At 41.1% G+C, this 24,629-nt stretch overlaps 1 protein-coding gene across 5 annotated transcripts in view; it reads right to left on the reverse strand.

Annotated features, from left to right (window-relative positions):
- The window catches only part of spire1a (spire-type actin nucleation factor 1a), a 35,632-nt gene extending 11,507 nt beyond the window's left edge, over window positions 1-24,125 (reverse strand). For all 5 annotated transcript variants that reach the window (XM_031729400.2, XM_031729399.2, XM_031729397.2 and 2 more), the window contains exons 1-7: window positions 23,564-24,125; window positions 19,165-19,196; window positions 6,099-6,365; window positions 4,207-4,332; window positions 1,511-1,585; window positions 1,197-1,361; window positions 953-1,039 (exon numbers count right to left, since the gene is read on the reverse strand). In XM_031729400.2, coding sequence (XP_031585260.1) covers window positions 953-1,039; window positions 1,197-1,361; window positions 1,511-1,585; window positions 4,207-4,332; window positions 6,099-6,365; window positions 19,165-19,196; window positions 23,564-23,909 — 1,098 coding nt within the window. In that variant the 5' untranslated portion in view covers window positions 23,910-24,125. The remainder of the gene's footprint in view (window positions 1-952; window positions 1,040-1,196; window positions 1,362-1,510; window positions 1,586-4,206; window positions 4,333-6,098; window positions 6,366-19,164; window positions 19,197-23,563) is intronic.
- Window positions 24,126-24,629: the final 504 nt, after the last annotated feature.

Below are 24,629 nucleotides of genomic sequence, written 5' to 3' on the forward strand. Positions count from 1 at the left end.
GGAGGAACCCACCCGAGAAATAAATAAAGTTTCATCTAATCTAATGTAATCTATAGGGCAGTGCAGGGCTTTGTAGCTACCACTCCGCTGTGATATAACGGGCGGTCACGGTCACGTGGCTTTCCGTTGCCCTGGAGCTCCACCCATTTGTAGTTGGAGCAACAGAAGATGCCTGGGACAGTTCAGCCATAACTTTAAACTTCTCCTGCTCATACATGCTTGGAAGGATCTTGTCACTGAAGTGGACGCGCAACGAGATATCATAGCGTGGCTCAAGCACGTTCATCACAGTTTAAACCTTGTTTTGCACAACAGACGACGGCCTCCCGTCTGCAGCTAAACACCCCATTAGCTTTTAGCTTTAGCCCGGTCGGACTGGGCAGCAAAGGGCTGCTTAAATGCCGCAAACTCCTCTGCTCCGCTGCTTGGACCGCTAGCGCTACCGCTTGACAGACTGACGACGCGCACCATACACATACTTTTTTTTCTTTTTCGAATCTTCGGATCACGTGCGTACCGAACCGTGGAGTGGGATCGGTTCGGATTTCGGATAAACCGTGATCCGTTGCACCCCTACTGGCAACCATGACCACTAAAATGGGAAAACTGCAGAAAAATGAGCTTCATGGCTTTGCAACCAGTTTTCCCTAGCGACTGTGAACAACCACTCACCAACTGCTTTCCTGTTGACCAGTGGTTGCCTGGTTACTGACTGGTTTCAAGTTTTGTGTGACCGAGAGCTAATCAAGCAATAAATAAACAATAAAAATGCGGTCAGCAAGGACACATTTTTAGAGTAATGCCAATTTGTTTGAAATATTTTTACACACACAATACTACTATATATCAAATACAATATTATTATGTGTAATCGCAACTTAAAGTCAATAACAATGCATGAATTCATTGAGTTTCCATACTAATTACTGTCAGCGTGTTCTGTACGACTCACAGGGTTGAGAGGAGGTCGTGACCTGATGAATTCTAGAATGACCTCATGTGCGCTCTTCTTTAACCGTGGAGGAATGTCCCCATTCACCTGGGAGGAGATTTTTAAAAAAAATAACATGAAGATGTGATAAAAACTGGAATGTCATGCTACAGAACAAAAACATCGCTCGTCTTTGAACTACACAGAGGACAAAAAAAAAAAAGAAAAAAAAAAAAAAGAAAAGAAAACCTCCAAACACCCTCACCATGACTTTTCGCAGCTTGTAACGTTTTGAACGGATGTCGTCCATCAGCATCTCGTAGGGTGTGAGCTGGTACTCTATGGGTAGTGGGTTGTACTGGCGCTCCTGGACCTTCTTCAACTTTACACCATGTCTTAGATCTCTCATCACCTGTACCCAGAACCGTGCCTGATTGGAATACAAGCAGCACAGTTAGTGATGCACTTATGCATTTGCAATGCCTTTCATTGGTCTGGCCCACTCAAGATCATGATGTACAATGAGTTTGACATTCCTGCCTTAGAGTGATACTTGATGCACCAAGTAGATCTTCTTACCCAGTCTGCATTTTGCAGCTCATTGAGGTCTTTAACAGGTTCTTCCTGAGTCTCCCCTTCCATCTTCCGAAGGTTCTAGGCAAGGGGGGGATGAGACAGAAAATGAGCAAAGTGATGATATTCAACTTGTGCCCAACTCCCAGACAAATATTAGGTTAAGGTCCTAGGCATATTGCCCATAACGTCATGGCAGCCTGTTTAATTAATCAATAAATGTGGATTCACATGACCAGGCTGATCCTTCATCTTGAAATCGAAATTATGCCAGAGGGCAAAAAACAAAAAAAAAAACAAGAAGGTCAATGAACAACTAATGATTGCCATTAATATGTGACTGCTGAATCTGTTATGCAGAACTGTTCTGGGTGACCTACTTCAGTTGTGATACTGCTCAAGATAAACCTCATTCCTGACATGTCCAATACATTCAATCTTTTTTCTGTGCTGGTTAATCTCAATTTAAAAATGACAAATTACCATAACACCAGAGTTTTAGATCAAAGAAAGAAGTTCTTAAGGGGAAAAAATATTGTTATGTAATATTTTAACCTCCGACTCCCACTGTTCCGACTGCTGTCTTTCAGTGAAAGTGATATGAAAGTTGCATATGCATCTCCCACCTTCACTTCCCTGGGGTCATTCCTGTTTTGAACCATGATAACATTTAGTGAGTCAATGGGGGAAAAAAAAAAAAAAAAAAAAAAAATTAGGGATCCAAGAGAAGAATGCGGTACACAATCTTGTTAGAAAAAAGTCAGAAACTGTAAAAGAAACTGAAAGAAACACTGATTATTCCCTAATTTGTAAGCATGTGTGATGTGTGTGGTACAGTGTATGGTTGCTTATTAGCAATCATCCAGAGGCCTTTAAGGCTACAGCCAGTCTCCTATACACCAGTGGTCTGATGCAATCCTGTAAGCTCTTTAAATTGCTCTAATAAAGTTAGACTTGATTCTATAACCAGTCTTACATAAGACTGTTTGCATGAATCATGCCTGCGACAGAAGCTAGTGTTTACAGTACATATTGTACAGCAAAGCTACTATTTCTGGCTTTGCTACATGGTCTCCTTAAACTTATTTCTCTCTTAAGATCCCACCACAGCCTTTCAATCTGGTCTGTGCCACTGCAGCACCTTGACTGTTTTTCAGCAATTCTGTTTGAGATTTGCTGATTTTCCTGGGATCACTGTCCAGTTTCAGCCAAGCTTTAACCGTCAGGCAGATGGCCTCACATTTGACTCCAGAATGCTTTGGTATACAGAGGACTTCATGGTCAACTCAATGACTGCAAAGTGCCCAGATGGCTGCAAAACAAGCCCAAACCGTCACTCTTCCACTTCCATGCTTTATCGTTGGTATTAGTCGTTTGCGCTCATATGCTGTGTTATATTTATAAAACTGCACCTAAACAAACCACAAGACTTTTTGAACAACATACTTTCGGGCAGATGAGACAAAGTGGAGAAGTTTGTCTACATTTGGAGAAAAGCTGTGCAGTCATGTTCTTTTTAGAGTGCAGAGGCTTTCTGTGACAACCCTTCCAAACAGGCCATACTTGTTCAGTCTTTTTCTAATTGCACTGCACTAAGGTTTAAGGTTGAACATACCACCTGAGGCCTATAAACTCTGAGACATAGCTCTTGGGTCTTTTGCATTTTTTCTGAGCAGTGCACTCTGAACTTGGAATGAATTTGTTGAGACATCCATTCCTGGGAAGATCATGCCATTGTATTAACACACATACCAGGAAACTGGCAAAACCTTTCCCTTTTCTTTTTTTAATATATAGGACTGCTGAGACTTGCTGATGATCAGTTAATCAAAAGCATTTGATTAGCAGCACCTGCCGCCTACTACTTAACCTCTTAATATGGAAGCAGTAAGGGCAGATTTAGTTATTCAACAGAATCGTTTTTCCCCCTCATGACTGTAAAAAAGAATTTATATTACTCTAAATAAAATCACAAGAAATTTAGCTTAAAGTGAGATAGGAGCTAAAACAGCTTAAAGGCTGCTCACTGACCTTTACTGAGTTTAATTATAAAAGTGCAAATTCACATTTCAGTTATCTAAAAAAAGAAAGAAAGAAAAAGGAAAACAGCACAAGTGGGTATTTCACCCTAATAATTCTCAGCTACTCCAGTAAAAACATCCCGCTTACACAACTGTTCCTGTTAGCTTGAGCACAGCTACTTGAGAGAGGGTGCCAGAACACGTCCATTCAGAATTAAGTTATACCAAGCTCTCGAGCCCTCGGCTGGCCTAACAAGAGGGTCATCCAGGGACACCCACCGCCTCAGTCAATCTGTACTATAATCACTTCGTGGACTGTTGTCGTTTCTGCTTCTGGGCACCACTCTGGGATTTTCTTTCCCCATCAATAAGTCTGTTGGCCGAATAGATCCCTATTCCAGCAGTTTAAGGAAACATATGTACTAAACCAGAGTGGTAAAACGGTTAGAAGAGAGTTTGGTCCTTTCTCACAGTCTGTTCTGTCCATCAGTTTTTCTTAGCACTCATGTTTATAATATGAGAAATTTGTGACGTGCCCTCTTAGTTCTTGAGTGACTTACATAAAAGTTCACCCAACTTTGGGAATGTAGCGATAACATTTAGATGGTGCAGAAGACGGTCGCACTCATCTGCACTTAAATTAGCAATAACGTCATCATGTCACACATCAAAAGTTCATACCTCCTTGGCGCTCCTGATCTTCTCCAAGAAAGTGCGCAGTTCTCTGCTCTCAGCGTACAGAGCCCGGCACACAGCCTGGTAATGGTTGGGGGCATCTGATGGACTGGGTAGGTGGGAAGAACATAGCTGTAGAGGCAAAGAATGCAATGTATTACATATACTGGTGCTTATGGAATAAACAATCAATAAAGCTGCTTTATATCTGTGTGTGGATTGAAGCACACATTTGTCAGTACCCCAAATTACACACAAACCTTTATGTACATTTGTAAATCGTCTTTATGCTTGTGGATCATTGACGTTGGTCCAGATTGGAGTTAAATTAGTCTCAATAGGGTTACAAAAGTGTACAAAGTGGGCATTTTAATTCTCAAAGTCATGCCTCATGCGTGGCTAAAGACATCGTGTGATGTTGGGGAACTTGACAAAAATAACTCTAAACCTGCTTGACCAGCTGGAACAACATTGCCTGACAATCACTGGTTGCGCACCATTTAAAGCTCCGACCTGCGTGGTATCCGAGTCCAATTGTTGTGACAATAAGAGTTACCTGGCGGAGTTATGCATGCGCTGTCAAATGATCTCCAAAAAAAAAAAAAAAAAAAAAAAAAAAAAAAACAAAACAAAACACACAATAGGGAACCAGATGGATGGCATATTTTCGTTTTCAGCTAAAGGGCTTGGCTAGCTGAAAAAATGTCTGACTCCGCGAACAGCCGCCTTCTTGTCATGATAGGAAAATAACAGGTGATAATGACACCTGAGAAGTGAGAGTTAAAACATTCTTAAAATATCACCGCATCTGTCGTTTCCATTGTTTCTACTGATAACAATTCTCTGTGGAAACGTGCAAAAAAAATTTTAATACGGAAGAACCAAGTGAAACTGCAAAATAACAACACGACTTTTGGAAATCAAAGTGTGCAAACGTTGAGTTAAATTTGATGTTAAACTCAGGGCTTCATTTGACGAGCCATAATTGGCATAAATGTGGCTGGATCCAAACCCCTAATTGAACAATACCAGCTCAGGTAGCCTCAGCTCGCTCCATTCTACAAGAGCAATGAGCAAACCCATTTGGCACTTTAACATTTAAATATTCCTGTCTAAGTAGGACGCCAGCTAGCAGTTCCTGTCATCCTGTGCCAGCTTCATGTTTCGCTGGATCTTCAAAGTGACATACCTCTGTTTGTCAGAAGAGAATAAGACTGGATGTAGAGCTACCAGATCTGTCCACAGCCATGCCATACTGAATTTACACTGAACAGAGTGATTGCCAGAGGAGCAAGAACTTAGGGAAGATGCACACAGGCAGCAAAGATGCCTGTGATATTTGTGTTCCACATCAGTTTTATAAGGCTTTATAACACAGGCTGAAATTTTCTAACCCCATTCCCCTAATACCAGTGTGTTTACACGGCTATAATTACCCGTCTTATTCAGAAGCTACTTGGGGAATTTACAGTGTGACAGCTTCTATCATGGGAATACGTTTGTGCTGGGGTGATTACATGCAGCTGCACTACTTTCTTAACAACCCAGCTGTAAAAATGTGGCGAGCACAAATACTATACGGCAGTTTATTCCACACAGAACAGAAAGCCACACATTTCATATGCCTGCGATAGCTTTGCTTTATTTCAATTTGTTCTGCCATTTCAATCCGTTATGGACCAAGTGATCAGACTGATGAAGCTCTACAGCAGGAACACTGCAGTTAATTATTAGAGTTATTAGAAGCAGTATGTGTCGAGAACAGATTTATGTACTCAAGGAATCTGGCAGGCAAACTAAGCTCTCACTGCAAACCAGATACAAAGATTTGACTCACACCACCAGTTTGTATGGAAGCGTCACGTTTACATGTGTATCTTAATAAAATAAAACCCTACCATGAGGATGTCTCGATAGCTCCGGATGCTACTGATTGTACTGCTGGAGCCATCAGACACGAGGTCCCCTTCCTCCTCTTCTTCGCATTCATCCTCTTCTTCTGTGGCCTCGTAGCCCTCGTCGGGACAGGGGTCACTCTCAGTTTCCTCCGTGTTGGTCAGCATGTCGATGAGGCGCTCCAGAGGCGGGCTGAGCTCGCGCTCTTCGTTTTCTTTGAGGCCATAGTCTAGAGCTTTGTAGATCATGACACCCAGTGAGTCAATAACCTAAAAGGAAGAGGTTGCGGGTTATTATTGTGTACAGGACTCCAAGTTGATTTTACATTTTGTAGCTTTAGGCACTCAGGGGCTTGAACAACAGCTAAATTCTGAAACAAACAGTTGTGCTTGTAAGTGTGGACTTTAATTATAGTGAGGATCACTTCTAAGGTGCACACACTGACAACTTTCATCTTTTTCTAGCACGCAATGCGAGTGATTACTCATTGTGTTAAAGGCATGAACAGTACAACTTGTATGCATTCGACAAGTCAAATTGTGTTTTGAATAGTTATGATGAAAAGGACTTCCACACATGAATGCTTCATAATGTCACGCAAGTCTCAGTCGGACATGTTTCCTCACAATAGAAAATGTTCTGCAGAGCATCAAGGAGGCAGCAACCATGACTTCTGCTCACTGTGTGAATTCTCTGGATAAACACTTCCTTTATTCTCACATGGCTCAATCGGATGTTACACCGACGGGAATGACATTGCAGCTCATCCGTCTCACGATCATCACAATTCACATGTAATGTGTGAAGTACAGAAAGAAAAGGATGCATTTTCTTGTCACTAGTTGGCGGTATTATGCACACTAATAATTAAAATCTACTGAGACCAACAACAATGACCTTGACCGTGACTATGATCACAAGTTCGGCGATCATTGCCTGCAAGTTTGGTTAAATTCTGATCGATACTGCAGGAGCAGGAGCAAATTGTGGACAGACGACTTCAGCTTGATGAAATCAGACTAGTTTAATGAGTAATCACGTCGGTCACTCCACAAATTTCCTTTATACTGTATTCAGTGTCATATGTCCTCAGTGTCATCTAAGCAGAAAGCAAATGCAGTAATACTCGGCTGTAAGTCTTCACTGTATTGGCTCAAATCGGTGGCTCTTCTTAGCTCGAGGGGTAAAAACATTTCTTTCCCGTCTGCTGAAATCTGTTTACTCCAAGTTAACTATGCCAACATTATGTTCTTTCCAGCTGACAGACGACATTCAGCTTTTTGTCTCCTCCTGCTCATGCGCCGCTATAATTAAAAGCACACCAGCACATCCTCATGGAACAAGCCTCATTTCATAGTACCCTTGCCTTACTCAAATAAACAACCTTATCTAAAACAAACCTCAGTTCACCTGAACGGAGGACAGTTCACGTCTTCAAAGTGAATGAGGGAAAAAAGGCCACAGTGTACCCGCCTGAAACAGTGATAATTACCATAATCCGGGAGATGATTTTATTTCATCACTGCCTTCTCTCATTAATTAGCAGGACATGACCTTCGTTTTTTTTCTTTCCTGAGGTTTCAAACAACTATCAGATCACACAAAACTGCTAGTTTTACATCAGCACACTTAGTTCACTGATCTAACCCTTGGTCTGACGTCAACAAGTGTCGGAAGTATTGGACAGTCGACCTGAAACAAACTTGGAAACGTCAGATATCGTCGTGACCAGGCTAAATGATTTCAGAGAGCAGTGGGAGAGAAGACATTTTGGCAAAGTACCCACAAAAATTAAAATATTATACTGCATGTGGACGGCCTTTGATACTCAAAGGCTAAGGATACAGAGCACTTCACCTGAAGTTTCAACAGCAAGCACAAAAATTGACTTCAGTAAATTTTTCCATTTGCTGTAACTTTTACTGTGTTTATTTAGTTTGCCACTTATCACCAGAGCCATTAAATAAATGCTCTGTCATTACTGCACTGCATATTCTATTTCCAGATGTGTATTGTTGAAAGAGGGAGGCGTCCCAAACAAACCAGACCGTTGCTGTGAGTGAAGCTAGTTCTGATGGGCATGGCTGGATATGCGCTGGTTTGATGCCAAAAACAGCACTGCACACGTCTTTGGAGTCTGGGAGTGTACTACATGGAAGGGTGTGGAGTGCACACGTTTAGGTATGTTCAGGTCAACAAGGCGAAAAGAAACTAATTTAATCAGACTGACTACTAAAATTACTGACACTTACAGAGAAAACCACGAAGTTCTAGAGTGTGGGATTTTACTTGGATACTGTACGATCCATTTTCACAGTTGTGACAATGTACTTGATGTCCAGTATTTGTATAGTCCAAAAGCCAAAACGGGTCTGGTAACATATCTGAGGAAACACTGGGTCAGACAAAAAATTCTGAACCCATGATCATAGTGAAAGATCGAGTTCTGAATGGGCATCAGTTTCAGTTAATTCAACGCATTGGGATTTTAGAAACTGTATATAATTTCCAATTTTATTAAACAAAAACTAACCTCTGCCCAACAATGCCCGGCCCAGCCATCTCATCTTCACAGCCAGCTATGCGTGCCATTGCAGCACCTAGAGGAGCAGCAGCATGCCTCTGACCTGCTTTTATTAGCGACAGCCAGGTAACGACCGTGTTTGCACTAGCTTCGTCCACGTTTGTCAGCATTATGAAGTTGAGATACAATTACAGCATGTCGGTACAGCCGAACGAACATAAGCAGTAACAGCCCACTTATAAAAAGCAAGCTATTCTGCTTTAAAAATCACGTGAGCTCTGTTGGACCCCGTGTGTGACAACAGAAAGAACCGTGTGATCAGTGTCATGAACATTAGTCCATGAACATATCACTGTAAATTTTACCGATTTTTCATCATTTTCATCACTTAAGTGTATGATATTTTGGATTATTATGAAGTTGAATAAGATCACCGACTCTTTATGAAAATAGCTTCATAGATATAAATAAATCGGTAAGTATGTAAGCGAGGAAAGTGTCTGCTACTGTGTGCAACTAAATATTTTCTTATCATTTTATAATGGCTTTTTCTGACGTGAGCACCTGCTTTCCAAAGTCTCTGTGCACAGCTATGCATATTGTATTATAACTATTAATTACAATTTGTTTGCCTATTAAACATCAAAAGATTTAAAAACGCCCCCCAAAAAGAAAAGATCAAAAAAAGCAAGAATAGATTTGCTCAATTTCCAAAAATCAACCCATTTATTCTCCCTGGGAAAAGACTGCTTTCATAGTGTTACATCGTTATCATTCCTCAATCATCTCTGTGTGCAGTTGATAATCCTGTTCCCAAGCTAAAACAAATATCCTATTCCTTAGTGTCTTATTATGTAACCTTTTAATCCATCTGTAGTACAACATGCGCTGTAGTGGGCAGGGAAACTCGGAAATACTGGAGTGACAGTCCGCACACGGGGATCTCATTCACGGGCAATAAGGATCATCAGCTTTATACTGCACCACGTATACATAAGAAACCTCGTGTATTCCTGTCCAGGCTAAGCAGTCTCACTATACTACATGTCCAGTTAAGGAACATTTTCTTTAGTGCGTTTAGCCATCAGTTACTGTTTGAATCAAATTTTCTATCAAACACAAAATTAGTTTCAGTGATTGTCCAATGGTTCAACAGCAACTAGCACAGTAAGGATCACTGTTTAATACAATAATTTAAGCACCAAGTACAATAATCACGATCATTTGGACGAATTTTGCCACATATGGTCCATACATAAATATAAATGGCTATAAACCACACTTATGTCTCTACCAACCTGCAGCTTACATGCTTGATGCTTTCAACTGTATCAAAGTTTGCTTCTTAATTTTATCTTATTAGATATTTATGTGAATTTTGTCGTACTTAAGTATGACATTTTGAGTTATTGCCTTAAACATGTCTTAAGACATCACATTGACCTTAGCACTGATCACCAAAAACTAATTAGTTCAACTTCAAGTCAAGAAGTGAAGGTCTGTGCCAAATCTGAAGAAATTCTCTAAACGTCTTCAAGAGACACTGAACTCACAAGAATGGCATCAACCCCAAAAAAAAAAATAAAAAAATAAAAAAATAAAAAAAAAATAAAAATATCAGCAGCCATGGCTGTTGGCTGTGCAGATGTGTATAAATCTGTAGGGGTTGCATAAAGACTAGTTCAAAGAGTTTGGGTAACTGTACATTCTAACTTGTCAGCAGGTGTGAATGTAAGCATGAATGGTTTTGGATTAGCCCTGTAATAGATTGGCAATGTGAACAGGGCGTATCTCGCCTCTCACCCTATGACAGGTGACAGACTCTGGCCCAACTGGTAACCTTAACTCGAAGGGAGCGGAAGCCAAAGACGATGGATGGATGAATCAAGTGTTCAGTGGGAACGGGCCACAGGTCCACCAACATGGCAGCTAAATAATTCTGTTCAGCGACATATGGAGAAAGTTCCTTTGCTTTCAAGTCAGAAGGAATGGGGAAGAGGCATCTTAAGTATCAATAGCCAGACTTCTTGAAAAGAAAAGAAAAAAGGAACAGCAAATAAGGAAAATACAGCTTGGTTTTCAATTACACTCACCGCAATCTCATCTGAAGACTTGTGATTCAGAGGATTGAGGCAGTGAGGAGGAGGAAGAGGAAGGAGGGGAAGCAAGCATGTGGGTAAACAGCTGTGAAAGGCAGCCGGGAAATCCACTCCTGGGGTTTAAGCTACGGGATAAGTGTGGTAGCAAACTACTAGGTGAATAAGGCTCCAAGTAAATTCCCAAGCAGCCACAGCAGGCAACACGGGATATGATGTTTAAAAACGCCTAGTAGGAAATGCAGCAGGATGAGTCATCTGGGAGCTGAAGAAAAAGAAAATCGTAGCACAGAATGAATTCAGCTCCCAGCTCTGTGAAGGGCTTACTCAAAGTTTACAAGCATCCTCAAGACTGTGAATCACCAATCCACTCAAAATAGAGTGCAGTTTCCCTCAACTTTCACAAAGAAAGATAGTAACTATCTGCATTACATCACTGCATGGGGAAAGTTTTTCAACAATGAGGGTTTTTAAATCAGAATCTTCTTCCCTGTGCCAGAGACATTATCTTAAGAATCTGTGATGAAATACAAAAAGAATTCCTCACTTATGAATAACCTTTGTCCACCTCACAGATTTCATGTTCACTCTTGAACCAAAAAGACAGATCCAATTCACAATAATTGGAACATACATTTTTAGTGTACAAAACTATATATAATTTAGATATAGTCTTCCTTTTCTATCCTACCAAAAAGGCAGATCAGCAAATTTTGGAGTATTTTCACAGTTAATTAGTTAAAACAGGTCTGTACTAGCTGCACACTCAGTAGTTGTCGGACAATAAAATAAAGAACTCATAATTAAGCACATTTTTTTGGTCTCAACAGCTAGGGAGGAGTGTGTGCGTGCATGCATTTGTTGGATAAGTCATTAATCTGTCATACAGCTAAGCTTGGTTGTCTGATGGTTCATGAAACCACAGAGCCCATATTATGGGTTTTGTCATTTTCCATTTGCTGTACAAGGTTATATATATTCCCCTGGTTCAAACTAAATGAAGTTACTTCCCGAACACAGTGTTGCCAGATTAGGCTCTGTGCTATGTTACTACCTGAAACATTTACATAATAATACACCCTTAAACAAAGAACGCTTTGCCATATTCCTTCATTTCCTTGTTAGACCTACTTCCTTAACGGCAAGCAAAGCACGCTAAATGTTCTGTTGGTTGCAAAAGCAAACAAATTCTTCAAGCACTCATGGCATTTGAGGACATAAAAGCTAAATCATTAGCATGTTCTTATATATCGAATGTGGCTTATGCCACCAGTGGATCTGCTACCAGCTTGGATTACAAGTCCACAGGCCCCAATTGTGTCTGAATTTTAATCCTAAGGGATAACTGGAAGGCTATTTCAAACCAATAAAAAGGTTTGGGTGTCACTTTTTAAAAATTTGCTGATGGCCCACATTTTAAAATATAAATTGTCTGGATGCAAGCTACTTTGGCACAATACTTTAATGCAGTCCAGTTTCCAGAGTCTCTTCTCTGTGATTCTGGTTCAAAGATTCACAGTTCAAATCTAAGGTTTGATGCAAGCCAACACATACAAAATCAGTGTTTCTTTTCCCAAATAAGCATTTTTAGTGAGGTTTTGTCGTTTTTACTTACTTAAATTTACCTAAATTAGCCTGGAAAATACACAGCCTGTTGTTAGGCCAGCAAATACAGACTTTTTGTTTAACTTTATGTGGACCAATAGAGTATGTATATAGTGAGCCTCCAAAGGACTATTTTAAGCCAGGAAACACCATGACTATGTAACGAGCTTTGCCATATTTTCATTGAACCAGCTGAGGAGACTAGGTTTTGAGTTTTAAACAAGGGGGGAGAAAATGTGCTCCAGCAGTCTACAGCATGAGGAAAAACAGTGTTTTACCAACATTAAAGCACAGAAACCTATTCTGCAAAGTGTAGTTCAATGTGGGTTTTTGAGCAAAACAGAAATCTTCCTAATACTGTGTGTTTTATGTGTAGCCAATTCAAATTTTCACTACTTTAAATAAATCGCAATAAACTCAACTGTTTACATTCTCTTGTATAGTTGTAGTTCTTGTAGTTGTATAAGCTGAAAAGCAGTACAAGAGGAGCAACCAAGATGGAGGGAAAAGCATCGGTGAGTCAGCGCTTACGCAGATGTGCAAAGAATGAGTCGTTTGTGCTGAAGAGCAGCACATACTCACACGAGCACAAGGAGGAAAGAAGTCAGGCTCATGCGCTGCTGAGACCTCTACCCAATTTATACAGAATTTTCAACTAGTTCGATCATTAAACATAGTACTAGTTAACCTCAAGGTAAGGTTCAAGGTACAGGTAGGTAAACTCAAAGTTTCACTAGTGATTCTACACATGCAGCTTGTACTGTATGTCCCGCCGGCCACTGAAATAACTGGTGGGCCTTGCTTTAACTCAAGGTAGCGGGTCAAATCCGGTCACCTATCACTTTGGGTTCTTAATAACATCTAGTTGTATCTTTCAATGGCACTCACCTCATGCATATACCAAACTGCACAAACTTAAAGGCACAATTTCAGGAACCTGAAGTCTTCTTTATATTCTTTGCCAACAGAGTTTCAGCATTTTAAAAACGACCTAGCAGCAGTCATGAACGGGACCAAAGCTTAAGAAACTTGCTGAGCTTAAAAACATTTCAACTACTGCAAAAGCTCAAGTCTAATATTGTCGTCATCATTTCCACATCACACAAGAAGAAATGTCCAAGTCACAGAGGCCAATTTGAGGTTTTGGTTCATCTTTAAACTGAAAATGTAGTTTGCAATTTGTAGATTTTTCGTGGCTAATTTCAAGGCCAGGCTCCATGATGCACATGAACTACATGATCTTTTTTGACACAGCCATAACTTGCTATGTTTGGCTCTATGCAACAGGTTAGGTGATACTTGTAGAAGCATGTGCAAGAACAGCTTTCTGTGGACAGAACTGCATGTATGAAGCTCTACGTGACCTCCAACAATTCCATCCATGAGATCTCCATTTCTTTTTTTAATCAAATTAAAGCATATCAATAAACTGCATGTCTGGCCCTTGATGTGGCCATTAATGACATGAAATTTGCTTATTGAGGTTTTGCAGGCATGTAACCACATGATGTCAACTTGTCCACTATCTTGGACAAATGACAATCATGGTGACAATGTAGGATCAGGCAAATAAAGTCCCATCTGGCAGCCACTGGGCATGAGGGAAAAATTAGTATTTCCCGACCGGTTGCAAGTAGTTGCATGATTTCTAAATGACCAGTCACGCAGGCCTATGAAGGTCAGTTCATGACCATCTGTCAGCCACCTGTCGTGAGGGAAGAACGTGCATTACTGATTTGGAAAAATAAATAAATAAACCCTCTTTGTGATTGCTTTGGTCACTACTATAGTGAGTAATGCAGTTGTAATACATGGAAGTGATGGACGCGTCTACAAACACTGTCCAGCTACTCTCCAAGCTGTAGTGGAACCAGAAATGGAGACAGTTTCCCTTTTGCAGACTACACCAACTATCCGAACAGATTCCTGGAGCAGAGGTAACACGATCGTACAGTCCTGGGTATCATTGCGGCCTTTATTTCATAAAGCCGTCAGATAAGCCGCCTTCAGCATTTGCTGCAGCAGTAGAGCGAAGCCACCACAACACAGACAGTTACATAACCAAAGTTAAACCGAGAGGTCTTCCACTGCAGGAGCGGATGCTCAGCCTCCTCCAGTCTGAAGCATCACTTTCCCATTTCAGAGTGGGACCAAAGACGGAGCTGCTTCACGTCTTCAGGTCAAACTCAGCTGAGTTTGCATTCATCAGTGAAGTCAACTGGGAAACGCTGAGCCCTGAGAACAGTCAGCTCTGACGTTACATGTGATCATTTCCACTTCAATGGGAAACTGGCATAAAAGCAGATACTGTAGATGCAGATAACATTTTTGAAAGAAAAAGGCACATACAGATAAAAACTAAACATGAGCTGAGACTGAACACATCACACAAAGAATCAGCTTTTAATCAAACAGCTTCAAGCCAATGGCAGTGTTTTAAAAAAAAAAAAAAAAAAAAAAAAAATGCTCCCAAAAGCACAAACCTACAGAGTTTAGTGTATTTCACTGCAGCCTTTAATCACCAGCTGAAAAAGTCCTCCCACTGAGTTTGACCTAAATGCTGTCAGAATCCCTAAAGTAGCTCTAAACACTACACAAATCTGACAGACGGCTTCTATGGCACAGCAGAAAAACAGCTCCTCTTTCCAAAAACCACAAAGAGCTAAAGATCTGATAACTTTACAGACTTGACAGACCAAGAAGGAGGAAAATATTAATCTCTCAAGCCTGACTGGACCACATAAAAAAGAAACAATTAAAAAAAATAAATACTGAGCAAGAGCTGTCTTCAGTGTTAGATATAAATAGAAAACCTTGACCAGAATAGCACTAAATGCTAAACAGATCCCTGCGGTTTAGTTTCTGTGTGAATTTCCTTGTATAGGCAGAAATGTAACCTCAGGGACTGTAATGCCAGCCGCTTTAAAAGAGAAGCAGTCAGCATCCCCAAAAGATCAATTGATCAATTTGAATAAAAGCAGGGTGCAACATAATGAGGTCACTGGTACATGGTGGGCATACAGGGATCCAACTCACCCCGGGGGACTGCGACTGAATTCAAAAGCTGCGTCTACAAACAAGCATGCAGAAAACAGATCAGAACAATCCTCAGCCGTGGCTGAGATCTACATAAAGAAAACCCCGTTTCTTCCACAAATGTGCACTCTTTCGTAAAAGCTGACACAACTGAAGGGCAGTCTCTGCAGGGACAAGGCTCATCACCTCTAGTGATTCACATAAGGGTGGAGGGAGAAACATCCAGCCCCCGTGCTTACAGAAACTTCATAGCAGCACCTGCTTAACCCGCTACAGAGTGGAAGTCACTACTGCACGATGTTGAAATGCAGATATATGCAATTTCTACACAATCTGAGAAGCTTAATCTACAAAACACAACATGATGGTCCCCACATGGACTTTAAACTGATCTTTAAGGGCATAATGTTTTAAGCAATAGAAAAACAGACCTAAAGACAGGTTGCATTAACTCTAATTTGCTGAGAATCCCTAAAGCTAAACCTCAGCCCACTACAATCTATATTAATTCCAGGGGTTTACTTCAAACATTATGCTGGAAAACTAATCATTTTGGCCCCAAAGTGCAGATCTGGCAACCTGGGGACCTTGTAATAGGATACTACCAGTAATCTCACCTTAATCTTCAGATGAGGACAAACTAGGTTAAGCTTGTCCTGTAGGCTACAACAGAAGGTGCACAGTACAACTCAAACAGTTTTTCCTAAAAGATGACGGAGCACTAGAAGAGAAAGCCAAATATGCCACAGTTTTAATGCCAGAAAAAGCTGGTTTGTTTCTCTAGCGTTACTGATGATTACCCATAACACCCATTTTTAATGGTTGTAAAGCAGGTGTTAACAAGTGATTGGCTCCAAAAACTAGAAGCAGAGGTAAGACAGAGGGCGAGAGGGGGGGGGGGGGTTAGTGGCTGACTGACTTCCACAAGCGACTGAGACACAACAAAAACATGTAAAGTCAAGGATTAGGAGCACAGGAATTAGGCCATAAACACCCTTGCACCTTTTGTGTGCAAGGGTTATAAATCAATTTTCCCAAATTATCTGAAGGCAGATTGGTCAGGGCAAAACAATGGGATGAATTTACAGTTCTAATTAATGTCAGAAGACTTTACATTATTAAATTAGGCTGAAACGCACAGTTACCAGCTCTTAGATGCAGGCAGTTACAGCAGTGATCGGATCACTAGTTGAGCATGCCAGCACGTCCAGACAGACAATGCTAACATGCTTATGCTCAGCAGGTTTAGTTTGAAGCATTTACCAGTTCAGCTGTGTGTCTTTGAATGCTAGCGTTTGTTAAACACTTGGGTTGTGCCCAAATATTCAACTATGAACATATTAGTTTGTTGGGTAGGTATAGGTAGCACTGTTGCCTCAGTGACATTTATATCCACCAATGAGCTGGGGCTTCCCCCCCCCACAGGTGTCCAGCTTCCTCCCACCATGCTCCTTAAATGCTGATTCTAAAATGAATGTGAACGATTGTCTGTGTGTCTGCAACAGACTGGCGACCTGTCAAAGGTGTTTACCTACCTTTTGGTACATGTCAGCTGGGAATGTCTCCAGACAGGATTTAACAAGTTTTCAGATTTAAAAAACAGCCTAACCAAACAAAATATATGTATATATGAACAGTACTGCTTGGCCAGCTACCCACTGAAATTAAATGTCTTCATAAAGTTTTCTAACAACATTATTATCATTCCCAGTTAAAGTGAAATTCAATTTACTTTAACTCAATTTTACTTTGTGTTTTGACCCTTTTCTCCCATTAGTGTCTGGCATCCGCTACTTCCGCAAGAGCTAGGTTCTCATGCAAATCGCCAATTAAAAAAAAAATAAATTACAAAATACAATTTCTAAATCAGATTTGAAAATATTTAAACTTCAGAGTGCTTCTAAAGGAAAAGTCAGATGATCGGTCCATATAAAAGCAGAGATTTTAATAAATAAATTCCACCTCTAATAAAACACATCAACACTGTCACCATCACGTGGGAAAACTGAGCTCTGCCCAGGTGACAGGTAATTCCTCCAAAGCGTAAAACCCAGGGTGGAGACATGTTTTCAGTCTGTCAGCAGGATTACACAAAAACCAACAACTGGAGTTTCATGAAACCTGGTGGGGAAGTGGAGCATATCCACAGACACAACAAACGAAACTTGGGCGTCAATTTCCTTGATGGGTTGGATCCAAGAATTAATTTCCACTTACAAGACGCAGAAGGGAATTTTTTTAATTATTTTTTTAAGTGCAAAACCAATTTGCATGATACCTGAGCAGAAATCGTTTTCCTTTTTCTGCTTTTTCTAAAGAGATCTGAATCATTCTCAAAAAAAAAAAAAAAAAAAAAAAAAATTGGGATTTGCAGAAGATGCTCTCCGGGTGCTCTTTTGGTCACATTTGTGGATAACCTGATAAATACAGTTTTTAAAGCCTTAAACCACACTTCTCTCTGGAACCGTCACGCTATTTGAAAAACTCTGTAATAATAACTATTATGCAAGATGTTATCACCAACAAAAAAAACAAAACAAAACAAAAACAAAACTAAGCAAACACGCCCTCCTCACAGCTTATTTGTAGAAACCAATCATGCAAGACAGCAGATGCATGAACTTGCAAAGAAAACCCACCCAGGATAAGCATTTTCTCTTCAAACCGAGCTGCCACAGCTCGGCTTCAGCCCGGAGATATAATCAGCATTGACCATCAGCTGATGAAGAGAAATTCTATTTCAAACTTAGCCATGCAGGGACAGCTGCATACTGTGCATGCCTGAGATCACGTGAACAAAGACAAACATGAACTGCTCAGACCTGACGGACCAATTACACAAAGTATCCTCTCTGTACACATAATGAAGACTTCTCCTCCCAACATTATACAGCACATCGTGCTGGACAAACACACACTGGGCACATGTCCTTTTAACGTGGTTTTGGCGATGAGGTTTGACGCGATGAGAGCTAAAAATAAACTGATGAACAACAACAACATTCAGTGAACAACAACAGAGCTGCTCTTTTTAAGTGCAGCACAAACAATAACTGCAGAACAAACTAAAGAGCGCTATTTGTATTGCGCTCTTACCCACTTGCTCAGGTTTAAGTGCATCGCAGGTCTGGCTGGAACGTGCTCCCCACCCCATATTTCTCCTAGTCTGTAAAGTGAAAACGAGCTAATGCTTGATATCTTCTTGCACTCACAAAACACGAGGGAATGTTTTTGTGCAGGGCCAGAGTGAACAACGCTGCACCACAGCCGCCACGACAGCCCATTTGTCGTGTTCCTTCTCATTAATGGGAGCAGTGATGGTCAGACTAATGGCAACAGATTGTAAAATTGTTTTGTCTGCGTTGAAGCAAATTAATAGTCTTCCTGTGAAAAGAAAAGACTGCAAACATTTAATTAAAACGTTTAAGTAACGTCCTCATGTTCTGCTGGAATCACTGAAAGGAAAAAAACTGTGTTCAAAACTGATTACTGGCTTTCTCTACCACAGTGTGTCTTTTGTCCCATCTTCCTCTCCTCACCCCACCAACCGGTCACAGCAGATGACTGACCCTCCCTGCCTCCTTGAGCCTGGCTCAGCTGGAGGTTTCGTCCTGCTAAAAGGGAGTTTTTCCTTCCCACTGTCGCCAAGTCCTTGCTTATTGGGGGTTGTGGGACTGTTGGGGTTTCTCTCTTTTACTGCAGGGTCTTTCCCTTTCAGTATAAAGCACCTTGAGGTGATTGCTGTTATGAGTCGGTGCTTCTGCTATACCTATAAATTGAATTAAATTGAATTGAATGTGAACTCACCTCTAATGACGTAGGGGCCGACTGGTATTTATCTGTAATGACAGCAGAAAGGAGAGTTATTCACTCATACAATGAGGATGTCACTTATTGTGCAAGTAGCTGCCTGTAACAATCACCAAGTCAAACACACCCTCTTAATCATTTATGGAACGCACTGTACAAATCATCCGAAGGCGCCTCGAAGCAAACAGAGAGGAAAACTTCACACGGTGTTACAAACTAAAATGAAGGTTAGAAGAAGCGAGCAAGATTACTCAACGGCACTGAAGACGATTGTAAAAAGAGCGAGTTAATAAATTATTATGTTTTCCTCTCAAGTCAAGGCACATTGCTCGCACATCGCCTGAGGCAGGCAGAGATGTCAAAACCAGCCACTGGGGGCTGCTTGTAGTAGTATTTTCATTCAAACATCGAAACGTTGCTCTCATTCTCTCGCTATTGTTTCCATGGATACATTGCTTAAATGAAAAGAAAGAATAAAAGAAATCAATACCTCAAGTTTATGACCTTTCAACAAATACCTGCATAAAAGGTGAAATGTTACCAATTATTGATTTTTTTGTTTAAAATGACTATACATTCTCTTTCATGTTTTGGGGGAGAAAAAAGAAAAAAAGACTAAGCAAATCAAGGTCTCCAAATCTCTTCAGGCAATTATTTTCCACACAGCACTGCCTCAAGATCTCCACAAAGCATCCTAAAAATCAATAGAAATAAGCAGTTCCTTCGTATCCAGAAGAAAAAAAATCTAACAATAAATCAGATTTTTAATGCCAAAAGCCAACAGCATGAAAATTACTTAAATTTAGGATAAGACTACAATTTGTGTTCAAACACGTATGATCATAATATCCATCTTATATGATGGAAAAATAATGCTCTAAATATCCAGTGTATTAAAATATATCTCCAAAACATCCTGACCAAACATCTAAATTTTTCCTTTTCAATACAATTCCAGCATATTGTGTTACCAAAATAAGTCAATATATGAATTTCATATTCCCACAGTTTTGCGATGTGGAAAATAACAGCCAACGTGGGAGGGTTCAGGATTAGGATGTGGTTACAGTTATGGGGTCAGGGTTTGGTGTGTGGCGGGATGGTGTTTCTACATCGCAAAACTATGACATCATGATAATGTGACATTAATTATGATGATCTGGGAACAACACCAACACACGGATGTTGATGCAGGGGTTACTTTCAGCCTGTGCAACAACTCTGTTGAGGGTACTACTGCTTCAAATGACTTCTTCAAATCATTACAAAGTTTTTTCACTCATAAACAACATGAAAGAAAGAAAACAAGCAACTTTTAAAATTCCGGGCGCTGGGAGGACTGGGAGGAATTTTTAACTATTGGTTAAAGTTAAAATTATGAACTTCAGCCCTCATTAAGTTACCTGAGGCAGCGAGTTGAGCTGCTTATAACCACCGGTAAGAATGAGGCAATGGTTTAAAGTACAGAATGAAAGAGCAACAGTCCAGACTGTAAAATTAGGTCATCGCATATAAATGAGAAACTTTGGCTAGAGATGCAATCATTCTGCATACTAACACTGGTGCCATTTAAGCTTCAACTCATAAAGTATTCAAATAAAATTAGACTTCCTGCTCAAGGACACATCCATGAAAAACATTTGTTTCATAGTGTGCAACAATTCTGTTGCAGGCCACTAAATAACAGCCAACAATTACTCATGAATACTCATTCGGGAAACACTGGGTCCTCTGTTTGTCCCAGCAGAGGAGCGGTGGCTCAGCCAGGACCCTTGCAGGGCAAGTAAATCTCAGCGGACATATTTAGAGGAGTGTAGTGTCAGCCTGACTATTCTGTTCATTCAAATAGCCTCTGTGCTGCTGAAAGGCCTTTGCGGCTTTCACAGAGAGACACGATAATTAATCTGCCAAGTCTTCAGCCATCACTACCCGCAAGTCAAATAAATTTAGAAGGAAAAGAAGCTCCTGCTGGTATGAATCACTGAAATCAGGGTAAACAAGCGTCTCATCCGATGCAGCATTCAGGAGAGGAGGCAAAGGTATTCTTTCCCATGCTCCGTGTGAACTGATCTGACTGCAGCATGTTCATCACGCCTCGATTCACCGCAAAATAAGCCAAGACTTGGTGCTGCTTATTAGTCTGATTCTGTTTGCTGTGTGTCACGAAAATAAACACTTTTTCGCTTGCTGAGATTTCTTGATAACCGCCCACAATCTTAATCTAGGCCGATATCACTAGAGGGGTTGAAGAGCTTATTGTTGGTGGTCTGGGAGCTGGCCAAATCACGCCACCTTGTCACTGACTCACGCAGGCCATATGCATGTTGCATAAGCCCTGATTTTATGCCGGTGTGGTACACTAGCCGCTCAGCTGCTGGATGCTTAATAGGTCTCACATCTCTCTCATCACCAGGCCTAATAGGAATCAGGACAGGGCCAAGCTGTCCCAAAAATACTCCAGCCACCAGCGAGGAGGAGCAGCAGAGGACTCTCCCCATAATCTCGAACTGATGTGCACTCTGAAAGTCAGTGCATCTAATCAACACATTTGTTCTATTTTTGGTGGTGCAAAGATGCTAAGCAGCACCAAGTGAATCTGTTTATTCTGAGAGACGGATTCACAGGAAGACAATATTACTGGTTAGTCTAGACAAGGCAGAGCTGGACAGAGGGGTCAACTCAAAACAGGGGGACGGGAAAAATAAAGGTTCAAATAGGTTCCCCACATAATGTGGCTGCGCAGAAAGACACACTCAATCTCATCTCTGAAATATTAATGGAATGCAGTTAAAGACATTGCACACACCTTTCACCACACCTGAGTTGCTGTACAAGAGTAAGCCTTTCTCCTGTGTATAGAGATACACTACAGTTTCCTCTGTAGTTTCAGTACACAGAGACCTGCTGGCTTCTACTATGTTTTTCTGGTGTGGGTCTTATAGAAGTTGACTGTTTTCATCTTAGACATCTACTTTCATTTTAGATCCATCTTATCTTAAAGACCTCATTGTACTGTATCAACCAAACAGATTGTGTCACTCCCAGACTGCTGGTTTACTTATTATTCCTAGGATACTTAAAAGTAAAATTTTGATGATTTTGATAAAGCATATACTTAGAGCTGTATCAGAAACTTCCCTTAGTTACACCGCAATAGGTCTAGATCGCTGGGGGCTTCCCATGATGCACTGTGTTTCTTTTTTTACCATGTTTATTCACCACTCTGCATTACTTATTATTAACCTCTGGCTCTCTTACACAGTGTCTTCCTCCCTTCACCCCAAACCACTTGTGGCAGATATCTGCCATCCCACCTGGTTCTCACAAAGGTTTCTTCCTGTTAAACTTTTGGGGGGGGGGGTTTCCCCCCCACTTTTGCCAAGCACTTGCTCATGGGGGGGTCATCTGACTGGTGGGGTTTTCTCTGTATTATTTTAAGGTCTTCACCCTACAATGTAAAGCATCTTGAGGTGATTATTGCTGTGATTTGGTGCCATATAAATACATCTGAATTGAATTAAATGCAACTTGCTTTCCTATCTGTACAGTCAAAAAAGTCTATTTATTACCCCAAAAAATCTGTATAGAAAATGAGCCTGTATTAAAGAGTTCAAGGATCCTCTATGACGGAAACAAAAAGAGTGGATATAGAGGATGTATACAGTCAACATGCGTACACAAACTTCCATCCAGCTAGATTTAAATTGCGTGTAACCTCTCAGCCTACACCTGGCACCTTGCTCTTGAATGGATTCTGCCTCCTGGCCCCAAATTTGCCCCCAATTCACCCCAAAATGTCACAACAAAGAGCAGCTATGACTCATCTGTCTTCGGCCTCGTGCTTGTAGGGAGTTTTTTTTTTTTTTTCACCGCAGTCTGGCACTGGACTTCACCCAAAAAGGTGCTCTGCAATTTGAACAGGTCACGTGATTTGTGTTTGCTGACTCTAACTGACCGCTGTACACCAGGGGAGAGTGGCTGTGAGGCAGCCCTGCTCACAAACCAGTCTAAACCGAGCCTTAATATGAATCATGTTTGTGATGTAAATATCAGCCGCTGTTATGAGAACAAACCCGCAACGTAAATAATTCATCACACAAGCTTTCGTAGTCTTCCCCCCAGCAGCTATGCGGTGATCTATGATGTATTATTAACAAGCGCCTGTAAACAAAATCGCCACATGGCTAAAAGAAGGCAGCCACAACAATATGGCCTCTTCGTAGGGATGCTCCATTCGTTTGGCCTGTCAGGGATGTGAAGGAAAATGCTTTTTTGTTGTTGTTGACGGCTGCCTGTTCAAAGCCAGTCTCCCTCGTTTAACCTGTGCAGTTACTCATAGCACACAAAGCTAAAGCGGACACCTGCCCGGTCTTGGTTGGTTGGTTGGTTTAGTTACCTGCGCTGTCTTCAAAGTGCAGTTTGACAGTCCCGTCTTTCCCGAGCCTCACATTCCCGGGTCCCTCAATCCTCCTCGGGTGCTCGGCTGATGAGACAACGGCAGACTTGGAGCTTCTCCTCCGGTGTTTCTGCGCTAAAGTCCGACAACACTGGTAACACACTGCCCATGCCTGCTCCTCGTTTATCGGCTGGCTGTACAAAGCCAGGATTTCTTCTAAAGAGAGCTCCTCGGCTCCGTCGCCGCAGTCCATGTTCACGTCTCCGATGCTCAAATCGGCGGCGAAATTCCGCAGAACGGTGGGCGAAGTCACCATCCCGTCCTCAGTCCCCGGTCGCTTGGCCATCCTCACATCATTTTTGCCCGCATAACGTAAAGGGGAAAACGAACAGGTTTGTCAGGTAAAGTCCCAGAGCTGCGCAGCTACATGATAAGATGTAGCCTCCTCCGTCAGCCAGGTGTTATCTGTACCGTCACCGTGGCCGAGGAGTACCAACGGTTCACAACGAGCCACAGCCAACCGAGAACGTGATCCGCGCGGTCCTAAAGCCTGAACGTTTAACCAATCAACATGCCGAAACTCCTGTCTTTTATAACTCACCGAACTTCCGGTGTGTAATCAAGGGTCAAATTTTTTTAAATCAAAAATGTACATTAATAAATTATCATTCAAATTATATGAAAAACTATCAAATATATTTTTATTTTAAAAAATTACTTAGCATACAGTAAGAGTTGACACACCTGATTTGGGCTTTTGTTTTGAAAAGGTGTGTCACAAAGGTCAACAAATCGTGGTGGACTGTATTCACTCGTCGTTTATTTATATTTTTTAAGGAAATGGGAATTGGGCGCAGCTATTTCTTGAAACATTTGCAAACATACTTGGAAGTACAGGATTTAAGTCAAAAACAGAGTTTGTGCAATTCTAACTAGCTTGAAAGTCAATATTCAGTATGGCTGCCTTTAGTCTTCAACACAGCTTGAAACTGACTGATGGTGTGCTATTGTGTGTTTTTCTATCCATGTGTTTGGGGTCATTGTCATGCAGAAAAATGAAGCCACT

Source organism: Oreochromis aureus, linkage group 22 (genome assembly GCF_013358895.1).
Source record: "Oreochromis aureus strain Israel breed Guangdong linkage group 22, ZZ_aureus, whole genome shotgun sequence".
NCBI classification, from domain to species: Eukaryota; Metazoa; Chordata; class Actinopteri; order Cichliformes; family Cichlidae; genus Oreochromis; species Oreochromis aureus.